General features: G+C 36.1%; 1 protein-coding gene across 1 annotated transcript in view; it reads right to left on the bottom strand.

The window, feature by feature from the left end:
* Window positions 1-1487: 1487 nt before the first annotated feature.
* Window positions 1488-17249, bottom strand: part of cfap74.L (cilia and flagella associated protein 74 L homeolog) — a 75600-nt gene continuing 59838 nt past the window's right edge. Inside the window, exons 31-40 of the mRNA XM_018226011.2 lie at window positions 16535-16644; window positions 15459-15514; window positions 10286-10405; window positions 9405-9560; window positions 8689-8818; window positions 7443-7597; window positions 6436-6556; window positions 4606-4733; window positions 3128-3262; window positions 1488-2071 (exon numbers count right to left, since the gene is read on the bottom strand). Of these exons, the coding sequence (XP_018081500.1) occupies window positions 1973-2071; window positions 3128-3262; window positions 4606-4733; window positions 6436-6556; window positions 7443-7597; window positions 8689-8818; window positions 9405-9560; window positions 10286-10405; window positions 15459-15514; window positions 16535-16644 (1210 nt within the window). The 3' untranslated portion in view covers window positions 1488-1972. The remainder of the gene's footprint in view (window positions 2072-3127; window positions 3263-4605; window positions 4734-6435; window positions 6557-7442; window positions 7598-8688; window positions 8819-9404; window positions 9561-10285; window positions 10406-15458; window positions 15515-16534; window positions 16645-17249) is intronic.

The raw sequence follows: 17249 nt of genomic DNA, 5'->3' as shown, positions 1-17249 counted from the left end.
TTACCTCGATATGTATTTAGTTTGTTATGCCCCAAAAAAGTCCCTGGACTTTGTGCCTGCACTGTTCTTATGCTGATCTCCTACTTACATGGGTTTAAAGCAGCAGTCTATGAAATGTATTAGACAATGTTCTCAGTCTGTTCTCAGTCTGTTCCCAATTAAAGGAAAAACTATAATGATAAATGATTAATTACTAATGATTCTCTTTTTATACAGGTATGGAATCCGTTATCCTGAAATCTATTATCCAGAAAGCTCCAAATGAAGGGAAGGATGTCTCCCATACACTCAATTTTAATCAAATAATTCAAATGTTTATTTTTCTCTGTAATAATAAAACAGTACCTTGTATTTCATCAATATTTAATTCATCCTTATTGAAGGCAAAACAGTCTTATTGGGTTTACTTCATGTTTAAATTATTTTTTTAGTAGACTTAAGGTATGGGGATCCAAAATCCGGAAAGATTTGTTATCCGGAAAACCCCAGGTCTCAAGCATTCTGGATAAAAGGTCACATACCTGTACTGCATTTCCCTGCAAAGCACCCAGATCTATGAATCAGAGGTGCCATGCTGCCTGTGCTGGATGCCTGTGGAAGAAACCAGAAAGCGAGCGCTAGTTCCCATTCCATTAATACCAAACATCATTAAATGACATCCCATTATTAGTCATAATACAATAATGGGTTTCTTAGGTCAACAGAAAAGAACCAAACAAAGCAAATGAAACTACTATTCTGCAATGCCTGCACAGTTTCTAGAATGATTCAGGATGTTGGATCCTCAATGAGGATCAGAGAGGATCACTAAGTAGGCCCTAGCTTGTACATAATTACTCAGGGATTACTTATGTTCGTTAACTTTGCCAGTCCTGAATTTCCCTGGAATATCTGCTTTTCTACTTGCAGCTGTTAAAATTTGGTTTATCTGATTTTTCATGGACCTGAAAATTGCCTTGACTGGTTTCTGAAACAACATATGTAAAATATCCATATGCTGAAAATCATTAAAACATTGATCTCAACCCAGAATAGGTGTTAACCAGATTATTTTATATAGGGCGTATTGAGATTTTGATCTTTAATCATGGTGGACATCAAACCATCTTTCTCTGCATCTAAAGTAAGACATACTTGCAAGTTAAAGGGGTTGTTCACCTTTGAGTTAACCTTTAGTATGATGTAGAGAGGGATATTCTGAGACAATTTGCAATTGGTTTTCATTGTTTATTATTTGTGGTTTTTGAGTAATTTAGCTTTTCATCCAGTAACTCTCCAATTTCAGCAATCTGCTTGCTAGGGTCGAAATTACCCTAGCAACCATGCATTGATTTGAATATGAGACATATACAGTATGAATAGGAGAGGGCCTGAATATAAAAAAGTAATAAATGTTGGCAATAACAATACATTTGTATCCTTACAGAGCCTTTTTTTTTTTTAGACGGGGTCAGTGACCCCCATTTGAAAGCTGGAATGAGTGAGAAGAAGAAAAAATCATTCAAAAACGATTAAAATAAATAATGAAGATCATTCGAATTTACCATTGTTTAACATACTAAAAGTTCACTTAAATGTGAACCACCCTTTTAAGAAAACTGTAAGAGCAAAAATCCTGCGTTTTATAAGAAAAAAAATCTGCACAATCACCATTATACCCTGAGGATGTCAGAGAAAGGATATGAATAGTTATAACCCATATTCTCCTAAAAGGAATATTTGGTATGCGCAAAAGATATTTTTACATATTGTCTGTCCCCATACAAAATAAACACCTTGTCATGTGACATCAGTTTCACTGAGTGATCGTTAGACATGCCACCATGCAATTCAGAATTCAATGAAAATACTACTTTCTTTATATAGATTTTATTTCGAATGAATGCTGGAATTTGGAAGGAGGGCTTGTTTTTCTTGTATTGTGCAAATTCAGGAATAAAGTGCTTAGTATGTACCAATTTCCTCTATAGTTTCAGGCTTGCACAACCTGGGTGGCCAAAATAACCCGATACTGTTCCGTGATGTCTCCTTTCAAAGTCAGTTTGGCTGTGGTTCTGGCAGGAGTCATTGGCTAGGGAACATAGAAAATATACAATCATTCTCATTATAAGGTCCTTTGTGTTTAAGATTGTAGACTATAGCTAAACCCCTGTATCAAATAAAATCATGGGAAAAGGATTGCCTTGAAGAGAAAGCATAATGTAGTTATAAAGTTCAGAATTTATCTCAATATCTTCTGCTACAAACTCTGATCGGGTTTTTAACACTTATTTATTATTATTTTCCAGAAAATTTGCTTTGTGGGAAAAAATCTGATTTTCACACGTTTTTCACGTTTTTTCATACAATTTTCAAGTTTTTTTCGGTAATTTTCACCCAAAAACTTCTGAATACTTCCGGGTATTGCACAAAACCCAGCGCAAATCAAAAAATCATTGGGACTTCTCCCATTGACTTATATGCAACCTCGACAGGTCTGAGATGCCGGATTTTCAGATTCTGACTTTTCCGGTTTTATAAAAAAAAATCACAAATTTTTCATTGTTCGTGAGTTTAGTATATAATCGACCAGGTGTAGTTCTTGAGGAATCTATGCCTATTACTAAATTTGTGCAGCAGCAGATACATTTTGCTTTCCATATTTGCCTATTTACATTCTTTCAAATGAAAGAAGATTTTCAATAAGCTAACAGAATCTCAATTACCTATTTCCTTCTGAGAAAAGACGTACAGTATAGGCCTTATAAGGCAAGTAAGAGCCATTTTCCGCTCTCTCAGAGCCCATTGCATACATCTGTTTTATACCCAGCTCTCTACAGGACACACTTTTGTCAGTGGATCTCATTCTTCCATATCCTTGAACTTCACTCATATTAACCATAAGGAAATATAATAGAGCAGATTGCACATGGGCCAGTGGTATAAGACATCTTTGTGGCTGCCTACTGGGTATAGGAAGTTGTGCTTTAGAAATAAGGGGGTCATGGTTGTTAGTTCTCTCAATTTGCATTGTTCTCTTTCCTCTAGTCACATACAGTAGTTGCTAAAATAAACAGCTGTAGCACATTAATTAGCAGGAGGCACTTGTATATCATATGTTAGATGTTTTGTGAAATATGTTACATACATCATATCCAGCAGGCGGAGTCCATTGTATAGATATTGATTTCCGTTGTCCTGGCTCTACCATTGCTTTAGCTGGTTCAATAGAGAATCCTTTCTGCTGTAATATCTGCATGTTTTCCCAGAAGAATTCTGCACTCTGTCAATAAATACAGATATTTAAAAAAGTTTCTGCTAATATATTATTTGCTTTGTACCTTCTTGCTTTACATAAACTTACACTACTGAAACCAGTCAGTTGGCTTATGTGAAGTATAAACAACTATATTGACATGCAAGCACCCATTATTAGGCTGGAATTCTGGAGGTAAAAAAATGGCAATTTGCACACATATTTAGTATTTTGCACATAGTTCTTCTTTGATGCATGAGCCCTGTGAATTTTTACATATACGAATCAATTTGCTGCTCTCTGTATAACAGTTGGGAGTAAACTGAGTTTTTTCCAGGGAGCACAACAGAGCGATCGTTTTCCTTCTTCTTTCTTCGTGCGGGGTGCCCATGCACAGTAGAGCAAAAAGTCAAACTTTAACAAAGAAGTCGGCTATTTCGTTCTACTACACATGCATCTGCCACGGGAAATTTGAAGAAAGAAGAAGAAGGAAGGCAATCGTTCTGTGCTGCTTGCTGGAAGAACCCCCGAAGTGGTGCCGTTTTCTCCTGATACAAGTAGCGGCCTGGGGAGTGAGGTAAGTATATATAATCACTTGGCCAAAAGTTAGGCACCCCCAAGTAAATAGGCCTTTCCTTCTCCTTTAAATTGGTATCTGGTTGCCATGGCTATTGAAATTAAAGTACTGGAGCCCACCAGAAAGCACATAAAGGTACATTTTTAATTTGTCTTAGAATACTACTTTCACTGCTACTTACTTTCCTTTTTTAATTAACAAGATGAGAGTAGAACTCCATGTGCTTAAGTAATACATACCATACTCTATTTTGCTACTACACTCTTTTATACTTATACTTCTTCAAAGCTGTATAGTCACCACCAGAAAGACTTAAATAGGAATGACATTGTATTGCCTTGAGTTTTTGGCACTTGTTTTTCAGACAATTTACTTAACACATGGATTGTTTCATTATATTTTAATGTTTTTCATCAGCTATTTGAAAGTTGGTTATGTTTTTTATGCTTTTATTACTTTAAGTGCAGTTGTGTTGCCTGCACACCCTATTATTGTAGATCATATACTAAGTTTTGTAGGTAATATATTAGGTAGCCTGAGTGGAAAGAAATATCCAGTCATACTTTATGTCTTTAAAACTCAATGGTATGGGAAGTCCCAAAGTTTTAGATAATGGTAAGCGATCTAGTCATATTTTACATCAGTGTCTATGTCTATTTCTAGAAGCTAATACATGTGACCAGCTTTACATATTTATGTATGCATAACACTAAAAACAGCACGTAAGGTTTTATAGGTGTCTAGCAGGTTACAAATATATCATATATGAATTCTAATAATAGCTAATATTTACCTTTTTTGTTGGTAATGATGAAGTGCGTATACAGCCAACATGCAATTCCCTGACTCCTGGTTTGAAAGCAGTTTCAGTCTGGAAACAATGAAGGTTCAGGAGAACTGATTTCACTAAATCACTTGAATCTGATGGAACACAAATTAAAAAGTGATTAGTCTAGAATAAAAAAACAAAGCTTCTTGGCATATTAACCTATAGTGGTTTTGAAATTAATCTATGCAGTGCAGGTCTTGCACCCATCTACCATGTATATTACTTCTACCAAACATTTGCTGCATTTCATAGTCACAAATAACGTAAGTCAGTGTTTTGGAAAGGAAAGGCATAATTCATTATACTCCAAAAGCACTCAGAAGATTGCACTGTAACTTGATTGATGTTTCCTTCAAGGATGCTTGGGAATTCAGGGCTAGATTTATCAAGCAAAAAAAAAAAAACCTCTCAAACATTTTTCTAAGAAGGTTTTATTACAAACTATATTCACATTATAAAACTAGGATTGCACATCTGATTAAATCTAAATATGAACAAAAGTAGAAGTCTACAGAAAAGGTATATTCTGCACACATGGCACAGTTGTTAAAAGTCTGTACAGTTCTGAGACTCATGACTGCAAATCAAAACTTGCCAGGAACTGCTCAAAAAAAGAAAATAAAGGGGCATATTTACTAAACTGCAAACGTTAACATTTTCGCCAAGAATAAAAACTCATCACGACCATAGCAATTAACTAAAAGGCAAGTACGACAAGTTTTGGCAAATTAACTTTGCTTGATGAACATTCACATATTTTCATCTTAAATTTCTCCAGTGTGAAACTTAGAATATTCGCCAGTTTATCAAAAGCACAAGGTTCAGGCTGGTGAATTACAACTATAAATATAAAGCAGACACTTTTGCATCTTATTATATGCATCTTATCCTTCATGCCAATGTCCCACATGTAGGGTTGCCACGTGGCCGGTATTTTACTGGCCTGGCCGGTAAAAATGATGGCTGATCCCAATGTTTTTAATACGGAAAAAAGATAAATATATAGGAAGGCCGGTAATTTTCCAGGAAAAGTTGGCAACCTTACACATGTAATTTCTTTATGGCATTATTCTCTAGCAAATTTTCCGACTACAATTGTATCAGAATTGGATACTCTTATACAAGGTCTAATTTTGAGTTCAGGTGAATTTTTTTAACTCTAAAATATTTGAATACACTCGAAATTCAAATGGGGGTTATTTAATAAATACATTTAATATCTAAAACTCGAACGAATATTACCAACCCGAAAACTCGAATCAACTAAACTTGAATCAAGTTTTTTCTCTGAAAAAAACTTGAATGTCAGGACGGCTAGTAACATCTTCAAATTGGTCACTGGACCTCTCCCATTGACTTATATATGAGGGTTGTAGGTGGCGCATAGTCTAATTCAAATTTTTTTATTAAAATTTGAATCGAGTCTGGATTATTCACAATTCGAATTTAAGAGTTTTGACCATAAAAAAATTTGAGGATTTGAATTCGACCCTTAATAAATCTGCCCCTTAGTGTGGACACAGGTTTTTCTTTAATCTATGCCATGCTGCACATTTACTGGCAACATACAATATGGCATGATCAAGAAGGATTGGCATTAAAGGGTTAAACGTGTTTATATTCTTGGTTTTAATGAATAAAGATAGTGAGAATTATTTTAGATTGCAAGCTCTATTTATCAGGGCTCTCGTTGCCATCTGTATTGGCCTGTATTTGTAATGCTGAAATAGGTTTAGCTTGGAAACTCCCAGAACATAACTGATAATGTTCACAATAGTAGCACATCCTACTTACCTTCTTCTTCCATTGGAACTGTGCTCAGAGATTCAACTGGAACATCCAGTGGCTCGCCTCCTTCTACATACATGATATGATTTCTGCATGCACCCGTCAGCCGGATAGTGTGAGCGATAAGCTAAAACATATTGAAGGATTGAGCTTTTTAAATAATGCTGCCATTTGTTACTATTAAAGTAGCATGTGCTACAAAGTGAATGATGTAGAATCTCTGTAAAGAGCTGAGGAACATGTTGCATTATTAATTATATTGGTAAACACTGCATGAGATTAAAGAGACCCCACTGTGGATTATTACTAGAATTGGACAGGTGACAGATCTTTCTTCATAAAACTCTAAAATTCTAATTCCATTTTAAGAAATGGAGATTAGATGCTATACGATTCTGTAAGCAGTGCTCTAGCAGGGCAGCTACACTGGCTAAGTCACCTTGATAATGTCACAGAATGTTTCTATGGTTACCCCAAGAATCAAGTTTAATACAAAACATGAAACTTTCTTACTATAATTATAATTCCTGAATCATTTCTGAAACTTCACTGTTTCCCTCTCAGATATCAGTGGGCTTTGTTTCAGGGTTGATTATGTTGAAATTTAAATCTGACTCCAGTCTGAAGATACCATATTTCCATTTAATGACTGCAAGCACCATATTCAGCAACAAGGCTAATGGTGCCCAGAGAGAATGATTTAAGGAGACAGAAGAGAAATTTCCTTTTTTGAAGAAGCTATTGGTTTCCACCTTCAGATGACACATGGGCTGCAAGGCTATTCAGCAACCAGTTTAACACCATGAATATGTTTATAATTGTGATTGAGCCGAATAATCAGGTAGAAGAGACCTACAATTTTTGCTAGATGTTCAGTATGAATTATATTCTGTATCTATACAAATGTAAAGTCTAGACACACATGAATAATGTTCCTTCATATATGTACAAAGAAAAATAAACATGTCTAATATCTAATTAATTCTAGTTATGAAAACGGTTTAAATCCTTACCTTACCAAATAGCTCCACCATCAGAACATCAGAGTAATGAATACTCTCATGATCAGGGCTGAAAGTAACAGTGAGATCTTGTGTCTTTTCTGGGAGAATAGTTCCCTCTACAGGATATACACTGAAAACACTGAAACCATTGTAATTCTGAGTTCCTATAATAGAGAAATGGTAAATTGAAGAAAACATTCAAAAGACAAGCTAGTAGAATTCTGCAAGGGTAAGTGTTTAAGAAGTTGAACATTCTGATGTTTTTTTGGTGGTATTGCTCACAGGTGCTCATCATCTGTCAGAATGTTAATGAAAAAATAAAATATTCTGAAAATATTCTGTCTGCACTATAACCATTAAATAATTTGTGAAAACATTTGGTTATGCGGTAACCATTTGTACTACTCAGCAAAAATGACAAAAATCAGTGCCTATTTGTATTTACCATTAAACAAGATAAATAAAAAGGTATTAACGTGATAATATAACAGGTATGGGACCTGTTATCCAAAATGCTCGGGACCTGTGGTTTTCTGGATAAAGGATCTTTCTGTATTTTGGATCTCCATAGCTTAAAAATAATTTTAACATTAAATAACCCAAAAAGGATTGTTTTGCCTCTAATAAGTATTAATTATATCTTAGTTGAGATCAAGTTCAAGGTACTGTCTTATTATTTCAGAGGAAAACGTAAATCATTTTTAAAAATATGAATTATTGATTAAAATGGAGTCTATAGGAGACGGTCTTCCTGTAATTCAGAGTTTCTGGATAGCAGATTCAATATCTCTTTATCTTTCTTCTATAACCTATTTTCTACATAAAATGAAAGCCACTTGAGAAGAGGTATGTGATCTGTTATTCGGAAAGATATGAAGATCCAAATTACGGAAAGATCAGTTATTGGAAAACCCCAGGTCCCAAGAATTTGGATAACAGGTCCCATACCTGTACCTTGAAATACAACCCCCATGCAATAGAAAACTTTTTATAAAACACTTCTATTCAGTAAAGATTTTTGTGTATAACCATGAATTATACAACATACCTTGCTGTTTTATGCAGCCATAATGTACATCTTAAAAATGCTTTCTTTTTGCCTCATGACCATTATCCCTACATCAACTCTTCTTTTCTTATTTGCAATAGCTATTAGCAGCTAAACCTCCTGGTACAATAATGGTGCCATTTTAGAAGTGAAAAACAAACACAAAGTATATATATCTAAGCAGGCCACTCATGAAATTATATTTACCTACTAAACCTGCCGGCCTTTCATGAGAGGCAATAAAATGAGGAAGCTTCTGGAGTTCAGTGTATCTGCTCTCAGAAAGGCTGCTCAGTTTTACTGAATAAGTCACTGGAACTGTAGAAGTGTTCTGCAGCTGTAGGAGGGTGGAAAAAAACCATTAATACTGTAGTACCATGGGACAATATCATACGCATAGTGCTGACTCCTTGTATTTGTTAGCACAAGTTCTTATTAAGGGATTATTTCGGATCAGACATTTGTGTGAGTTTAGTAGTGGTTGAAAATACCTCTAAAACTACACAAATTCAAATTTTGATTAAAAATGTAATTAAACTTCCTTCATAGATAGATATAGGTTATATTTTTCCTATTTAGAATATGGTACAATTTTCAATAACTGTGGTAAAACACAGAAAATGTCAGCACATTATCTCCGATCACTATGATAATCACAAAACATAAAGCACAGGGTCCTTTGTGCCCAAAGCTCCACAATAACAGAAGGCAATTTTATCAGTAATACTGTATATACACACTCAGCACCTAATGCGGAGTGGAGCCAAACAACTCAGTCTTATATATCAAGTCCAACCTGTAATACTGCAGTTGGTGCACCATATACAGACAAGAAATTCATGGTACTTGCTGCAAAGTGCAAATACTAACACTCTCTTTATGGCAAGTACCTCGTATTTCAGGGAGGGGCAAAATTACATTACCTTAAATGTTGTGATGTTACTGTCATTTGCTAAAACATATCCCATGTCCAGAGTTCCGCCTTCCAGGGAGCAGGACACAGAAGGTGTTAAACCACGGCCCTTGATACAGAGCGACAGGGCAGCTTGTCTGCAGCTAACTTTCATGTTTTCAAAAAACTAAGAGAAAAGAATTGTGATATAAAATACAAAAAACAATGTTCTGAAAAGTCTCACAATCACTTGGATGGAATACAATGTCAGGTGGGAAAGTGGGAAAACTGATGTTTTAAGGCTGTTGTGTAATCCCACCATTATTTGTCATGAAGAAGTGTAGTGATGAAACCTGATTAACTGTTGTGAGACTGTTATACAACATTGACTATTATCTCAAATCTGGTGAATATTACCTATTGTGAGGCCTATACTTTTTAACTATTAGACTGTATGACACTGTTGCCATTCTTCTTTATTTCATGGTCGGAGGGATGTAGTCTAACAATAAGATGGACAATCAGTAAAACGTTTATATACGACTTCAAATGATTTTGTGTCTGGTAAGTTGGTAATTTTACCACTTCCTGGAGAAGGTTATTAGCACGTCTGCACTTCACAATAGACACTGATTGATTGCTGTAAACTGCACTGGTACTTTGACAATACGAAGTTACTGCACTATGTTAGTTTCTCTGCACTTTCCTACAGGAATATGGACTTATTGTTGCTTCAGTAAGATGGATTTATACAAGGAAGGCTGCAATCAAAGCATATATAACTATTCAAGTGTTAAAATAACCTTTTCTATATTTTCTAGAGGGAAAAAAAGTCTCTCTCTTTTTACATATCACAATCATCTTACAAAGCACTTTTGAGCTGTGTATCACATTCTTTATAGGAATACTCACTATTTTATTTTCATCAGGTAAAAATGCAATAAGAAGGTGGCAGTTACCACCTGGCTCCACCATGGAAACAGGATTCAACAGCATGAAAGGCCCACAGGGGTTTAAAAGGGAAACACTAAGCTGAAAAGTAAAATGTCAAGGAATACATTTCATGTCAATCAATCAAAGCATTTGCTGTGACTGGCTTCACTTTGGGGAAATAGTCATGGTGAAATTGTGTGGTCACCAAGTAGGAACATAGTAACATAGTAAGTTAGGTTGACAAAAAACCCACATCCATCAAGTTCAACCTTTTAAGTCTATATATCAGCTGCTAGTTGATCCAGAGGAAGGCAAGAAACCCAATTTGAATCCTCTCCAATTTGCCTCAGAGGGAGAAAAAATTCCTTCTTGACTCCAAGGGGTATATTTATCAAAAAGTGAAATTAGAGCTTTTATATCCCATACAAATGCTACCCTATTACATCAAACCCACAGATATCAAACGGATCAACCATATATTCCGAACCTTTATTTGGAACAAGAAACGACCCAGGATCAGTTTATTCAGATTGGAACAACCCAAAGCTCAGGGGGGTGTCAATTTCCCTAATATCGCAGATTACAACACCGCAGCACTACTACGATATGCAGGGAATTGGCTCCTCCATAAAGATCAGTATGCGTCACCTTCCTTAGATCAATACTTAAGCCGAGACTACTCGCTTAATTATCTATTACATATTTCACCTACCGAAACCCCTCCATACCTCCGTGACAACCCTCTTTTTGCTGACACATACAAAGCGTGGCACACTACCAGGAAAAAACAAGGTCTATCACCGACTGTATCTCCATGTTTGACTTGGATTGGAAACAAACAATTCCCCATAGGTTTACATAACCCGATACTCTTACAATGGCGTAATAATGGATTTTCTATCCTTAAAGACTTATTAACGAATGAATACTCCCCAATTACTCAAATGCAATTTATAGAAAAATACCCATACACTACGCAACACGTCTTTTTGAGACTTCAACTCCTTCATTTCGCAACCCACACCTTGCCTCACTTAAATGATAAGGATAAGGAAGACCCCCTTTATAACCTATGGAAAAACACAGTGATCAAACAATCCACATCACTAATATACCAGACTATACGGACAATAATAGACACAGGAAATGAGGACAACCCAATCTTTAAATGGACCATGGATATCCCCGACGTAACACAATCAGGTATTTTAAGCTATCACTCGAGATTAATGAAGTTACTCCCAGCGAGTAGATATCAAGAGATGTCCCTCCAAATTTTACACAACTCCTATCTTACCCCCCTTAGAAGACATAAAATGGGAAATCTCTCCTCTGACAACTGTCTGCGCTGTCACTCACCGAAAGCTAATTTACTACATAACCTCTGGTCATGCTCAAAACTGCAAACATTTTGGCAAGAGGTGGTCATATACGGTGGCCAGATAATCGGGAAACCCCTCCAACCACTAATTGAATGGGCGTTGTTTAGCCACACTGCATACTATACCCAGCTGTCGAAATCTGAGAAAAGCCTAATGGGCAGATTAGCTGCAGCGGCAAGAAAAACGATCTTACAACAATGGTTGGCTGTGGAATCCCCATCTATTCTGATAGTCAAACAAAAATTACACCATTTGTTCCATATGGATTGGTTGGAAGCAATGACCAGAAAAGAACACAATGCTTCAAAATTCTTTGACACCTGGATGTCCTACATAATGTCACTCCCACATCACACTAGATATCTCACGGTCTACACATTTAGACGAACTACTTGGTACGATGTGGAAACACTCAGAGAGCACCCACTTGTGATGGAGTCATCCCAATACCTCGACAACTGGCAGCGCGAACAAGACGGGCTGGCCTTTGCACCCCCCAGGAGTCATCAGATAAACAGAATGTTGGCAACGTACCCACCGAGTCCCTCTTAAAATCTAATACTATAGTTAGAGCTGTATGTTTTGTTATTTTTGTTGATACATCATCTATGCTCACTGTTCAGCTTCCGCAATATTGGATTTAACTATGTATATCAATGCAACGAATGAACGTATACTATATATGTTGTTAATGAATAAAAAACATGTTGGGAAAAAAAAAAAAAAAAGTGAAATTAGAGATTGCCACAGTCCTCTAGAGTGAAATTCCGCCAATTTCCATTAATTTCTATGGGATTTTTAAAAGAGTATTTATCAATGGGTGAAAGTGAAAGTTCATCCTTTGATAAATACGTCTATTTAAAGGAGAACTAAACTCAAGAAAATTTTTCCCACATAACAGTGCAGAGTAAGCGCAGTGGTGCTTGAGGGCGCCATCTTCCGGATTGTGAGTCTACATCTGTAAGACTCGCAATCAGGACTGCGCATGCGGCAAAAGTGCTGGTATTTGCAGAAGTGGGGGGCTATCTTGCTTACTAGGTAGAGGCTTTTTATAATTCTTCGGGGGTTGAGTTCTCCTTTAAGCGCCTCTTCTCTAGCGTGAACAATCCCAATTTGCCCAGTCTTTCCTCATAACTGAGATTTTCCATTCCTTTTACTAGCTTAGTTTCCCTTCTCTGGACTCTCTCTAATTCAATAATGTCCCATTTGAGAGCACATACTATCCATGTGCAAATGACTTTATTAAGCCCAACATCCCTTCTGCTGCTCCCGCGCTGTCCAGAATCTTACTTACCTCATCATAAAAAGCAATCAAATTTGTCTGACATGACCTATCCTTCATAACGCAGGCTGATTGCTGCTCATAATGCCATTCACTAGTACAAAATTTTGAAGTGATCCCTAAAGAATGGAATTAAAAAATTGTCATTGTATGACAATTAGTTCTTGTGCTAATATTGTTTTAAGGACAGTTTGGTACTTTGCAGTATTCCATGAGATTTTTATTTTATATAAGACTCAGCAGCCAATGGTCCCTTTTTGTAAGTTTGTATGCTTCAACAAACTGTTGTTGCTTGTAGACATTTCCACTTAATAATCATTTGTTTTAAAGACATTAATGGCTTTACTCTGAAAGTCACATCATTCACTATGCTGCCTGACAGAAGTGCAAGAATACTAATGGGTGCAAGAGCTAATGCATGGAACACTTCTGGCAGGGAAAATTGCTGTGCAATGAATCTTACACAGGATAAGAAAATGTGTTGTCATGTACAATCTGAGTTAACTTGTGCATTAGGTAGGGGTAGAGAAAAGGAAGGGGTATGCTTACATGCCATCCCCCACCCTTCATAAATACAATCTCTGTTGCTACAATATGTGATTGCAGTTATGAAAACATTTTGTGCAATGAACAGAATCTTATATACTCATTCTGTCAAAAACCTTACTACAATCCATGGAATTGAATTACCTAGCTAACTACTATAGCACAGATACACTGTGGCCCTTTCTTTTGGTGGCCTTCAAAACTTTCTTCCTGCTGCACTTACCAAATACTTCAACAAACCTCCCAATCTCAGGTTCTTCTTCTGGAACACATACAGTTACCTCTTCTCTCCACTACTTATTTGTCTACTAGCCATTTATAACCCAAAATGTTGAGAGTTTGGCTCCACCATTTCCTATCATCTGATATCCCCATTAATAGTCCAAACACAACAGATGCCTCCAAACTACTTGCTTACCTACTCATTTGGAAAATTATTTGAAAAATCCCTCTTTACCATTGTGAAGGATTCTCTTTAGATATTTTTTTTCTGCTCGTGCTAAATTTTAGACTGCTCCCTTCCCTGTCTGGCCATAATCTTATGTTTTTTATTTCACAACTGCTTACACAATATTAACATGGGTATCTGAATCACCAAGAATTTACAGAAATTGAGATAATCTCAACATTTAAATAAATAACCTTGCCTGTTTCTGCTTACATAAGAAAATACAATCTGTCCAGACATAATAACCTCAATATAAAGGACTCACCACAAGTATTAAAACCATAGCTCCTCCCCAAATGTTTAAGGACAGGTCAAGGCTACCTTCTCCAAAACATCTCCAAAATGCTCCTGCAGTGCAGTGACAATAAAACTCTCACCCCAAGTAGATTTATTACTCTACAATTTAAATTTGTGTGCTCACCTTTACTTAGCACACATACTTCATTCATATCCAGAGTCTCAATAATGGCGCTCTACCTTAGACACCACTCCTCTGTTCAATGCTATTGAACACCTTTACATCTATAAGAGATTAAGAAGTTACAAAGCTTCTCTTCTCGAACACCTTACCACTTGTCTGTTAAACTTAACCTGCTTCTAACTGATTATATATTTTCCCCTCACTTATAATGATGCTGACTATCTTCCTTTCTACTAGTGTTGTTTCTTCTGGTTTGTAGTAGCCAGAAAAAAACACTATATTGAACCCTTAGAGTTATGAAAACACAGATCTATATAATCTACTTTCTGCTCTGACAATTTAACTAATTTATCAGTGATCTTCTCTCTGCAATATCTAAGGGTCATTTTTTTCACATCTTCTTTTTGACCTCTGCTGTCTTAAGTACAGTAGCAATACCCTTCTGCCACACAAAATGTAAGAATTTGGTCTATTTGATCAAGTTCTTCCCTGGTTTTTCTTTTATCTCTCAAACCCCGTATCCAGTGGCTTCTCAATATTTCCAAAACAAAAATGATATATCCCCTAATCCACATGCCACACATCACATCCATCTGACATTTGCTTTAATGTAATCAATATAATAATCACCTCTACCTCACCTACCTTGTTGTAGCTTACCAACTGTCTACACTGCAGTCAATAATACACATTCTCTGGAAGACTCACCCACCCTACCAGCTGCTCTTTTTCCACCTATACACTGAAATGTAAAGTGTATCTCCACCTTCATGGATACAGACCCATACAGATCAATTACACAATTTTTTCATGTACGCAAGAAAAATCCATTAAATGTGTGTTTTGTTAAATTGAAGTTTTTAGAAGATAATATAAGCTTTGCATGGGGGCATTTCTAGACAGAGATAACTGGAATAAAGATATTGATCAGAATGTATATACCTTGGTGCTACAAAAATCCAATATAAAAATGCTTGGGTACAAACCAATGTCTGTAAATACAGAAATAAGAAAATATTGAAATACATTTAATTTAAAAAGAATATAAATAAAAGTGTAAACATTAAGGATACTTCCACTGGCTCCAGAGAGATATTTTGCAAGGTCACTCTTTTTACAACCCTCTGACCTAGAGGGAAACATATAATTCCATCCAACATTAGAAAAACATTATGGAGCACAAAGAAAATTATTTAAAGAAAAATAGCACATTTAAATATTTATGCAGAATACTTTATTTTAAAAAAATCTGGTCCCACCTGGGACCCTAAGTCCACTGCAAACCCCAAGTCCACCAGACTTGGCGTTTGCAGTGGAACCTCATAGTGGCACAAACTACCAAAAAAACCAATCATTCTACAGGCCAGAAGCAAAGCTTACTGGCAAGAAAAATAAGACACCTAATAAAATAAAAAAGAATAGCAAAAAATGTTTTTGGAACAAATGGTGGCTACTGCAAGGAACATGTCCAATAAGGAATCAAGCAGTTTGCAATTGCTACCTAGGCCATGGGACCACAGGCAGTTCAGCATGTGCATACACAGCACCCCCAGTTTTACACTAAGATATGTCTCAAATGTGTTTTCCCTTTTTAACTGAATTTTAAGATGCCTTAAGTTTAGCAATTACATGATCTAGCTCTGGACTGAGAATCTAAATAGGCCCTGGCATTTCAGGTATACAGGGGCCCAAACAGAACCACAAAGAGTTCCAAACAGCCCCCATCAGCCTAATAAATAGTGAATATCTATGGCAACTTACAGTGGCCCCTCTGGCATTTGCCAGAACCTACAGTCCAGGCTTGACAAGATCATAAGATTCTATTTTTTCCAGTATACATTATATTATATATTATATGTTACATGCTATTTTAAGCATACTGGGAGACGAGAAGAAGTTCCTTGACCATTAAAGACACAAGACATAAGGTCATGAAACTTAGTGGCTTCTAATACCCTTTATAATTTTTTATCTGGGTTGTGATTAGCCTATAATGTTAGATCTCATGCTAGAAACCCATGGCAACTCCTTGTAACCCTGGACAAGTTGCAATCTCCCCTGTGTCCCAACATATGGATATAGAAAACATAATGTCATTCTGATTGTCCTACAATAACATTTCATGCAAGAATCATTTTTAACGCAGTACCTATTGCTATTTCTCCAAAGTCAATAAGATGCCTTCCATTTTCAGAGGTAATGATAATAGGGGGTGCTATAGCCGGACAGTGTAGCTCCAGATACAAGGTGTTGTGATGGCTGTGTGAATTAAAAAAAAACAGTTACCACTAACAACTTAAAATGGAGATGAGCCGTGACAATACAAATAGAAAATTAAAGGGTTACTAAAAATATTTTTTATTTTTTCTAGACCCCATTTTGAAAAGTTTACCACACAGTTTAATGTGCATTTTGACCTTTTTGTTGCATGTTTTGCAATGTCTCGTTTTTTTTTTTATTATTGTTTGTTTTAGGCAAGGCTATATATGGCAATACGCTTTTGCATTCTGTTTAAATGGGTAATATTACTGTGACTTCTTTAAATGTCAATGGCTTCAATATTCCGGAGAAAAGGCGCAAAATCCTACATGCTATGTACAAAAGCAAAACTGATATTATTTTATTCCAGGAAACCTATTTTAAGGGGGATGACTGCGCTCCTATTAAACATGGCTATTCCAGGTGGTTTTATAGTAATAACGCCTCTCAAAAAAGTAAGGGAGTAGCTATTGGACTGCACAAAAATTTGGATTTCAAATTAATAGATGTTTTGAAAGATGTTGAGGGCAGATATATTTTTGTAAAAGGGTTTATTCACCATACCCAATGTACTATTGGGAGTATCTACTCTCCTAATAAGTCAC

This window comes from Xenopus laevis, chromosome 7L, assembly GCF_017654675.1.
Source record: "Xenopus laevis strain J_2021 chromosome 7L, Xenopus_laevis_v10.1, whole genome shotgun sequence".
Taxonomy (NCBI): domain Eukaryota; kingdom Metazoa; phylum Chordata; class Amphibia; order Anura; family Pipidae; genus Xenopus; species Xenopus laevis.
Note: the sequence above shows the minus strand (reverse complement) of the source record. Positions and strands in the feature narration are given on the sequence as shown.